Source organism: Aplidium turbinatum, chromosome 5 (genome assembly GCF_918807975.1).
Source record: "Aplidium turbinatum chromosome 5, kaAplTurb1.1, whole genome shotgun sequence".
NCBI classification, from domain to species: Eukaryota; Metazoa; Chordata; class Ascidiacea; order Aplousobranchia; family Polyclinidae; genus Aplidium; species Aplidium turbinatum.
This window is the reverse complement of record NC_137476.1, coordinates 33,310,744-33,321,819: the sequence shown is the minus strand read 5'-3', so window position 1 is coordinate 33,321,819 and position 11,076 is coordinate 33,310,744. Positions and strand designations below refer to the sequence as shown.

General features: G+C 38.9%; 1 protein-coding gene across 1 annotated transcript in view; it reads left to right on the top strand.

Annotated features, from left to right (window-relative positions):
- Nucleotides 1-2,875: 2,875 nt before the first annotated feature.
- LOC145770304 (uncharacterized) overlaps nucleotides 2,876-11,076 on the top strand; it is a 46,439-nt gene continuing 38,238 nt past the window's right edge. The window contains exons 1-4 of the mRNA XM_082581903.1: nucleotides 2,876-2,955; nucleotides 7,838-7,923; nucleotides 10,316-10,394; nucleotides 10,792-10,887. Of these exons, the coding sequence (XP_082438029.1) occupies nucleotides 2,896-2,955; nucleotides 7,838-7,923; nucleotides 10,316-10,394; nucleotides 10,792-10,887 (321 nt within the window). The 5' untranslated portion in view covers nucleotides 2,876-2,895. The remainder of the gene's footprint in view (nucleotides 2,956-7,837; nucleotides 7,924-10,315; nucleotides 10,395-10,791; nucleotides 10,888-11,076) is intronic.

The following is an 11,076-nucleotide window of genomic DNA, read 5'->3' as shown; positions in this document are numbered from 1 at the left end:
TGGAGCGACCGGTGAGACTGATATTGCTGACATGTGGGAGAACCATTATAACTTGCTCTTAAAAGCAGTGGAACCTCAGTCCCATGCGGAGGGTGTAGTGATCGACAGTATTAATGACAAATGTAATTATCTCGACCTTGACCAGTATTGTTACAATGTTAATGTGCTAGAAACACTGTGTAAGAAAATTTGTGTTAACAAATCAGCTGGGGACGACAAGCTTTCAGCTGAACACGTCTTGTTCTCTCATCCTGTAGTTCACCTCTATCTTAGCTTATTCTTTAACATTATTCTGTATCACGGATATGTACTGAACAATTGTATGCATGCAGTGATTGTGCCTGCTGTAAGAAACAACACTGGAGACATAAGTAATACTGGTAACTATAGACCGATCGCAATTGCCACCAGTATATCTAAAAATTTTGAGTACTATATTTTACCCTTTTTTAGTTACAGCTGATAATCCATTTGGCTTTAAAGCAAAGCACAGTGCTGATATGTGTGTATTTTTGTTGAAACAAACCATTTCCCATTATGTTAAACACGGTACTCCTGTTTTTACTGTGTTTTTAGATTCATCAAAAGCATTTGACCGAGTGAATCATTCGGTCCTATTTTTGAAAACTTATTGAACGATTTGTGCCAATGATATTTGTACGATTGTTATGTCATTGGTATGCAGATCAATCTATGGCGGTGAAGTGGGGTTGTCACTACTCCCAGTATTTTCATGTTTCAAATGGGGTGATACAAGGGGGGTTATTAAGCTCTCACTTCTTTACATGATACATGAATGATTTATCCTCTGAATTAAACGGTCTTTCTGTTAGCTGCTGCATTGGCAATTCCTGTCTTAATCATTTAATGTATGCTGATGACTTGTGTTGTTTTGCACCAAGTGTCAAGGGTCTCCAGAAACTCATCAATGTTTGTCAAAAATATGCCATTTCTCAAATGTAAAATTTGTCAAATGTCAAATGTCAAAAATCTGTCAAATGTACCGACACTATGTCATTTCTCACGACATTATATTTAATTGCAACAAAACTGTTGGTGTTTTATTTAAATTCAAGATGTTGAAACTTGACTTCAATCCGATCGTATATTTAAATGAAATACGTATCTGCTTTGAGACCTCTATGAACAGGGCCGTTGACAGGATTTCTCGGGCCCGGTACCAATTTATTTTCGGGCCCCTTTCATCGACAATGTTATGAATATAAAGGTTGTGTACAAACTTTTATTGATGTGCTTTAAGCATGGTCGTTTAACAAATCTTGCGCAATCTTAAAATTCCCCGAACCGCAAAACTTACTATCTTTATCTAGCGGTTGCTTTTTGAACTTTTATTTTTCACATGGTGCGAGAGTATTACTTCCCGATTCCATTGATGTTTTACTGGTCATTCTAGGCTCACCAGAAGAGAACTTAAAGCAAAGCTAGTGCAGATGGTCAGAAAGTTTTCAATTTGACTTGGGAAAGGATTTTGGGCCTAGGTCAAACATTTGCTGATTGCTGCAATCTGAAAAGCGGTTTTGGTCTCATTTTTAGTGCAGAAATAGGGATAGCAATCTTCTTACCTGTGTCATTTCAGTTTTTAAGTTTAAACAAATATTAGCCTGTTTATTTTGAAATTCGTGTTTCGGATTATTTCACTAAACATTCGTGTTTAGGGAAATCACTATACTAAACAAAATGCTTATTTTACTCTTTGGTGGCTGAAGTGGCTATTTTACCACCAGAGAGCTTAATGTGGGCTTGGTACCCAGAAGGGGGCCCGGTAGGCCTACTTTACCATCTGACGGCTGAAGTGGCTGTTTTAACCTCTGATGGCAATTCCCTTAGATCTGATTATATTAAGATCTTGATAATGTTTAAAATCGCAGGGAATTTTTTAAATCCGGGCCCCTAAAATATTCTGGGCCCGGGTCCAAAAGTACCACTTAGACCCCCCTGTCAACGCCTCTGTCTATGAAATAGTTAGATGCAATAATTAACGACTTGCTATTTGATGATGAAGACATGAAACGACAATTACGGTAGTTGTATTGCTCTGGAAGTGGAAATATGTTAAAAGCAAGGTTTTCCAAATGTTCGATTGCTGTTAAAACTGTGTTGTTTCGTTCCTATTGTATGCCTTTATATGCCTGTCAACTATGGTGTAACTATCTTCTATCCAGTAGTAATCGCTTACGTGTTGGATATAATAATAAGTGTTATAGAATGTTGTTTAATTTGCAGAGACGATGCAGCATCACCTCTGCAATCGTTGATAACAATATCACAACTTTTCAAGGTCTCATTTGTAAAAAATTATATCAGTTTGTAACCCGTTGTAACTTGTCTTCCAACCGATGGATTTATGAACTAATGCGTGGGTACTGTTACTATCAATCTTTGTATTTGGTACATTACGACTCAGCTCTTCGGAGTTGAGTATCTGCTTTCTTTTTACTTTTTATGTTTGATTGGGATATGGACCATCTTGGGTCTGATGCAAATAAATAAATAAATGAGTTGTTGGATTTCTCAAAAATATAAGAAAGATATCGATAAAGTTTAAACTTTTTAGGAGCACCAGCTCTACTTCACTAAACAATATTGTTTACATGACGCCTTTCCAGAAAATCATCAGCATTTAATATCTTGTTCTTTTATTTTGTACATTTTGTCAGTCAGTGACCACGGTATAACTTTTGTAGGTCACTGAAGTGCAGGTAACATACTAAAGTTATCAGTTTACAGTACAAAGAGCGCGCTACGCTACAGACATGTTTTAAAGGAGCGTTGAACATTTTCTGAGATTGATATGGCTTGAGATGAATTTCTATGTATTATATCTTATTAATCCAGTTATAAATTATTTAGCTTGGTGATCAAGTAAAGATTAAAATGAAGCACCGGCAGATAAAACAAATCAACAACAGAGGATGGCATGATTTCATCAAAATGGTTAGTATATGATAGACTACTTCTTTTCGGTGCTGTTTTAACTATAAGCTAATTGGATGTGTTTAGCAAAAGCCTACTACGTTTTTTCGGTATTGTTTAACAACACAATATTGCTTTGCTAGTGGATACACATCAACATATGATGAGTTGGAACTAAGACTACACTTCATAACTGGGTATTTTTCACTTCAACTCAGAGTTGAAAATTATTTGTTTGCGAGGTAAAATTTCAGTAGGTTCATGATTCAATAGTGTTGCCAGGCAAATAACTCAACTTAATGACGTTTAGTAGACTATTTTTATGTGTAGTCATCGTAAGCTCAGCATGTCTGCTTTCACATGGTTTAACTGTAATATAGCAGTTTTTTCAAGTTTCTACAAACGTGTTTATTTAGTTTTCACAGAACATAAAAACATAATGTACCGGATATCTTCTCATTCTTAGGTTAACGAATTTCATCTCAGCTATTAAATAGTTTTAATTCAATCCTTATTCGAAATAGTGACAGTGTTGGTTTCGTTTTAAAACTATGTAAAAATCAACTGTGTAAATCTAAAAAGTTTTAAAAAAATAGTAGAAAAGACAAGTTCTAGTTGGCCCTCACTGAAAAAAACGAGTGTCTTACAGATCGTTTTCGCGAGGTTTCCACGCGAGTCATGAATTTTTTAATCATGCAATGTCTGTCTGTACTGTTGTTTCAATTTTATTGACTACAGTAATCAAAGAACAAGCACCTTTTCGTGGTCCCTCCCGTAAGTACTATATCTTCAAGACAGAAAAGAGATATGCGAAGCTTGTCACACCCGAGCAAACCAGGCCCGCGTTCAGTACAGGGTGGATAGGGAAACGCCCTTCTTAAGGCGCGGCAGTTCCTCTGTCGAAAAGTACCGACGACCCACCGTCCTGCAGCTGAACACCAAGGGCATTACGGCCAGCAAGCTCAGCATCATCGAGTACCTGGCCACAAAACATCACGCCCTCGTTGTTCTTCTCCAGGAGACCCACTAGCTACAGTAATGCTAAACGTGAAGTAATTGAGCAGACACACAAAAAATGTGCTTGATTTTACATACGACTTCACTGTAGATGCCGAAGCAGATGGACCACCAGCTAAGGACATGAATTTACCGCTAAAGAGATTTTGCCTAACGGTTGTTGGAAAAAAATGGTGATAAAACAAAAGGAAAAATTGGTGATGGATTTTTTTGTGGTTGCGCCGTTTTGCTGAGAAAGGCCGGAAAGGCGAATATAATTTTCGTTTTTTACATGGGAAGAGTGTTGTTTTTTTTGGTGGGTATACAACACATCTGGAAAAGTGAGACATTTCTATAAACGATAACTAGCTCACTGGAAACTTTTTTGCTTTTCTCATGCTTTTAGCTTCCAGGCACACAGACTTTTCAATGCTTTCCTTCGACTACATTTACGAGCCAGTTTTTGCTAACTATCCAAAACAAAAGATAAATTTTATACCTTCCAAGAGCAATTTTGAAAGACCTAACTTAAAATCTGTATGAAAAGCGAAAACAGTGTATTTCCGGAATGGCCCGTTTCGGCTAGTCCGATTGGGCTAGTCCGATTCGGCTAGTCCGATTCGGCTATTACCCTATTCGGCTACAGCCCGATTCGGCTAGTCCGATTGGGCTAGTTCCCTATTTGGCTACAGTCTTTATCAGTTAGTTCCCTATTCGGCAAGTTTTTGAAAATCCAACGATAATCCTTCTGTAATCCGACAAAATCCTTCTGTAAATCCAACGACGCCTTCTGTTTATTTAGAGAATTTTGTATTTTATTCCACAATAGGCTATCGTTTCTTTTGCATTCTTGCATTTTATCCAGTGTTTACTTTTGAGTGCCTTTTTTACGGCAAAATCCGTCATTTTTGTTGTCTGGGTTCGTTCAAAATATGTGTTTTACATCAAAACAACATTTTTCATGAGTAACAATACAGGTTAATGAGATAAACAGAAGTGTTTTGTTAGTTGTTCGAGTGTGTTATTGTTCAAAATCATAGGCGCGGAAAGGCGCCTAAACTATTTTTTTGGCCGTGGGGGCGAAAGCGTGTTTCATCAGCAGCAACGTAAATTCAGCAAATGTCACGCAGATGGATGACGTAATTATGCCGTCACACTAGGACTGCTTTTATTGCCACACTCGGAGTTATCGCTACGTTCGACCTACCGTTAATTATTATAAACAAAACTCGACCAATTCGGTTAAGCAAACACATGACATGCGTCTGCGTTAGCTAGCGGTTGATGGACTGCGACTCTTTAAGCTAAGCACAACATAAAGTTTAGCAACGAACTAAATTTATTAGCATGAAACAAGAGACGAAAAGGTTTACTAAAAGGTACACTGTAAATGGAATGACAATGTTTTGAAAATGGAATGCAAATACTAACTTGATCATACGCTTGAAAATATAGGCTACCTGTGGAAAGTAAAATCATTCATGTTAACATCAATTCAGCAGCACGTCACCTTGAATAAATTTAAAAGTTGCTGACATTCGCAAGCAGCCCTTGAAAAATAGTTACGGAGAGACGTTTGATTAAGTTTTCGACTTGACATTGCTCCCTTTTCACTACAATATCGCAACTTATGACTGACCGCTGTAAAACCAGAGGGTAACACACCCGTTTTCGCGTTGCAGATGAAACAAAAGATGCGCATATTCCGCCTTTGATCGGGTTTCTATGGCAACGGTCGTGTGTGGGCCATTCAGTTTGCGTGAGTCCGTTACTGCGTTGATTATGCGGCGTGTGCGCAATGCGGTTTGTACCAGCCCTTGTTGCGTTGGCTAGTGGTTACCTCGGGCCGAGACTTCAAGTTCATTTTCACAGCGAGCGATTCACTGGGCACTGCGCAATTCACTGCAGTGCAGAGGTTTCGACTTTCGAAAGCGACGACATCAAGTCTGTTTGCAAGCTCATAAAGCTAAACGCACGCTCCGTCTACGTAGCAAATTATGTTTTTTTTTGGGTGCATTCAACATCTGATGACATTGAATCGACACAAAATGATAGATTTTTGCTATGTCCCAGGCAGCAAAATCAATCATATTTACATTGATTCAACGTCTGCAGACGTTAAATCAATGTAAAAATGACAGATTTTGTTGTCTGGTGCGGGATTGTAGCATCGCTACTCGTTCTACTGATTATTTATTGCGAAGCTGTTGCGGTTTGCATTCAAAAAATGTTTTCCTGCTGCCGATCGCTAGTTCATCTATTGTTTTATGTATCAATACAGCATAAAAAGTTGCCCCCACGCAGAAATATGCGTGGGGGCCAGGCCCCCACGGCTTAGGCGCCTATGTTCAAAATACATGTAAAAACTTACATACGAGTTATTAATTACGAAGATAGCATAAATTTGATGCTCTAAACTAAAACAAAGTCATATATTATCATATATAGTCAAAGTGGCAAATGCGCGGACGGACAGTTTTTACGATAATGCACGGTCTATCAATTTAGAGAATTAACCGGCGGTTCAATTCGATAATATCAAACCTCCATCTTTACACTCTGACTACAAAAAAAAATTGGGCCTATATCACGTGGAAGTTACGAGTAATTAAGCATTGATTTCAACGACCTAATTTTTGGGCAAAATCAACTTTACGACCGGTTTTGCGAACTTTGATCTTCCGCTTTGCAAGGCAACTTGATAGTTACTTTGAACTTTAGTCCAACGTAGAGTGGATTCACTTTAACCTGAATAAAAAAATGTCTACTTTTGGCTTTCTTTCCCAATTAAAATCATTAATCAGCGCATTCGAAAAGGTTTTCCAGAATTTCGTTATTGCTTTGTGACAAGCATTTCTATGGTAAACAACTTTACCTCGCTTCCCACTTTTTTCTCAGCTATTCTCTTTTAAATACCGGCGCGCGTAGTCTTGCTCCTCCGTCAAGGGGTGGTAATAATTACATGCAATTCATTATGACGCAATCGAAGGCTTTAATTTATCACATGGCTCACCCAGACAGTAAAATCCGCCATTTTTACATTGATGTAACGTCTGCAGACGTTGAATCAATGTAAAAATGACTGATTTTGCCGTCTGGGAAGGCACTCAAAGGTAAACACTGGATAAAATGCAAGAATGCAAAAGAAACGATAGCCTATTGTGGAATAAAATACAAAATTCTCTAAATAAACAGAAGGCGTCGTTGGATTTACAGAAGGATTTTGTCGGATTACAGAAGGATTATCGTTGGATTTTCAAAAACTTGCCGAATAGGGAACTAACTGATAAAGACTGTAGCCAAATAGGGAACTAGCCCAATCGGACTAGCCGAATCGGGCTGTAGCCGAATAGGGTAATAGCCGAATCGGACTAGCCCAATCAGACTAGCCGAATAGTAGCAGACCTGTGTATTTCTGTCAGAAAAAAAAAAGTTTCTAAAGCCGATATCAAGCAACCGAATAGTTCTTGTTAGCAGAGGAAAGGGAAGTTTGTATGACCAGCGTTATTTAATCAATTTCGGCATCTTTGAGCAACTTTTCCATTATTATTGTCGTTGAGACGTTGCATCGGCATGCTGTTTTTTTTTACAATTTTACGCGCTGTGGGCATCACGGAATTCTTCACCCTTTAAGTTTGGATAAGAAATGCATTGCCGGATCCATATTTGTGGATTCGAGTTCTGGTCTACAGTATGGTCACATGAGGCGTTGTAGGAAACAGGGTGAGCTCCAGTTCTAGGTCAGATGAGTCACGCAAGTAACGACGACCGATAGTAACTGCCCTGATGCTCACAAAGCATGTTATTTTTAAATAGCCTTTTACTTTTCTATTTTTTGTGAAGGATTAATTTGTGAAGTAACTGCTAACGTTTTTTTTTCTATATGACTTTGCGCTGTCTATTTCAGGACATCGACGACGTTGCGATTGTGATTGGAATACTGCCCCTTGATGGTTCCGAGGTAATCATTTTTTATCCAAAGAGCAGTCGAAGGTATTACCTTGTCTAAAGATAAGATTTTCTATACAGTTTGTTTTCACTTTATAACATAATGGGTAGGACTCTTGCACCTATTGAAGTTACTTAGCACGAGATTAGGAAACTTGCCGACAATCATCTTTTCCAGAGAACGGTTTTAAAATTCCCGAGCAACTAAAAAAATGATATTGATGATGTTTCTAATGTGTTGCTTTTTGATTGAGGAAGAACGTTTTGTAACGTTTACATCTATTATTTTTAAAAAAGAAGTAAAGATGTTGGGCCATACACAAATGATCGACAACAAATTAGTTGCATTGACTAACATTATTGAAACTAACTACGCAGAAATTACAACAAAATCAGGAAAAAAATCAAATGTTTTCAATGTATCCCTCTTCAAGAAAATGAACATCCAATTGTTGTGAAGTTCCTGCACCTGGTGTGATGGCACCAATTTATTCTAAGAAGTTTCGTCTTATAATTGATTGAGTTGCGCTTTTAACACAACTCTGCATCCCGTTTCACCCTGAAGAGATCGGTTCTCTCCTCCAGATTATCAGAACAACGTCTTCACATTGAAGAAGAACGGTCTACCAATGGGAAACGCCTTATCTGGAGTCCTCGGCGTCCTCTTCATGGGCACCCTTGAAAAGCAGACATTGCTGAACCAGACGAACCTCACCCTCTACAGACGATATGTTGACGACACATTCTTGCTGACAGTCAACAAAAGGGAAGCCTTAGCTATGCAAAACGCTCTCAATCATGCGCACCCAGCTATTAACTTTGAAATAGAACTACCAACAGCAGACAACGCCATCTCTACTGGACTTCACCATACAGAGACGGCACAATCTACCACGAGTTCTACCAGAAAAAAGCAAAGACAAAACTACTCTCACACTTCGCCTGGGCCTACTCACAAGTACCAAGAAGACCATACTCCTAAGCGAATTACAGAGATGAAGGAATAGATTTTCCTCACCCAATAGAGCAACACCACACCTGACGGAATTCGAGAAGACGATCGAGGACAATGGATACCCCAAGGACTTTCTTAAGCAACCACCCAGACGACGATGACGCCAGCAAAATAGACAAAACCCCCCAGCACCAGTGACGATCGGTGAGGGAAAGCAAGGAAAGCAGTGCTTACCTTAGCAAAAACTATGCAAAATATAATGACTGAATTCTAGGTTTAACTTCTTATTACTTTATCACGTCTATTTTAACTTGAAAATTACTGTGTTTGTGACTAAAATTACTCGTAACGCTTGTGAGTAGTCTAAGTCCTCACCAAACCGCATGTCTTGCCTATAAGTGCCAATTAACGCAAACGCTCCTGTCAGAAACAACCACTGAGGCTTCAGGGAAATCAACTTGCAAAGTTGCTTCCCCACGTCCAAAAACGTCAAAAAACGCCTTCGTTTTATCCAATCCTCACTCGTTTTGCAAAACGTCACCAGCTGCTTAGCCAATCAGATGTGTTATGGTTAGAATGCTTTCCCAGTGACGTCAATGCGTTCAATCGCTAGACTAACTGGTCATACGCACAGAACGGTCTCTCGTCATGGTACACAGCACAGCATCATAACGATGAAAAGACTGTTGCTGTTTTTTGATGTCTCCTCGCCATGTACTTTAGCCTACTAGCTTTCATAGTCATGCCTTTGCCCTTTTTACAGCGTTGATATAACGTTACTTCGCCAATGAACGTTCAGGTGCGGATGCAATATTTAGTTCGTTAAGCTTCTATACGCAGGAGGCAAACTTATCCAGCTTTTTGTACAAATTGCTTGCGGTTGTAATGTTTATGCCTAAGTGTTAGTTTTTGTTGTGTAGGCCTAACTGAATATCTGAGAATGAACATTCATGACGAATTAAATATTTAGACAACTATTATTCCATGTCTAACACTGGATTTTGGTCCTGCAACGTTAAAATTAAGATTGTTCATGACTTCTAAACATTAAATGGATGTATGATCACGACATAGGCGAAGCACAATTTGACAGATTTTTATTTTTGATTTGTTTTGGAAATGCTCTCAGAGCGCACCAAATTGGAAGTGTTTTTCAAAAATTTCTGGGGGGGGCCCCCCCAGACCCCCCGCTGAAAGTGTTGCCTTCGGCATGCCTCGCCCGACGGTTACGCCCTTCGTGCCTACTACCTTGCTGCAGAATATTTCCAAGTTGCTTTCCCAACGGTTTAAGCCACCGAACGTCACTGCCCAGCACCATATAACCCAATACATTTTGAATTTCCTTTTATAGCTAGTGCAATTCGCTATCACCACAGCGAACTCGCAACATCAGGCTGGAACAGGTTGTTAATATCTACAGGTACATTGTGAAGTAGTTTCGTCTTGTTTATGGTGACTCAGTTTATTGTCTTATATGTTTAGGTGGATTGTGAATGCACGTGCTTTGGAGATGATTGGTGAAGAACGAGAAAGACCGACTAACTGTTCGACCAACTTGAAAGTATGCTTAGTGAAAACTTCATAGATGAATTGAACAAGTTTTCTTCTTGCGTTTGTGTCCCCGCATGTCACGTTGTTATATCCAGGCTTAACATCCAATATATTGTGTGTTCATCGAGCTTTGTAAGGACCACATATCTACCATGAGGCTGATATATAAGATATTGGTAGACAATGTGGTGTGCAGACTGAAAGTCTGAGCCACATGCACAAGATGGTAAGTTGGCGAGGCCCAATTGGAACATGTGGCTATTAAAACGGGCCACCCCAGTTCGCAAGCGATTGAACTTCATCTATTCCTTCCGAGGTAGTTCTGCTTCGGGTGAAGGATTGGTATTGGGAATTGAACAAACGTGTTTTATTTTATTTTTTAAATGTCAACTTGATCACCTTTTCAGATTGGTGAAGATGTTACGATACCTGACAATGTACCAGATTATGCCATCAACTTGATGCAAAACCTTGTTTTACTTCCTGCTGCAGAGGCTATACATGTAAGTACCATTTTAACGAATAAAAAGAGAACACTAAATCGTGGAGACCTGTTGAATAAGTATAATAGTGGAGAGCATAAAGCATTAGTTCATGCTGTTTGAAATGGATAACCCATACATCAACGTACGTTTATCGTACCAATCTAACAGTATGATACCTTTAACTTTGCTTTTTTGAATTTTTTTAAG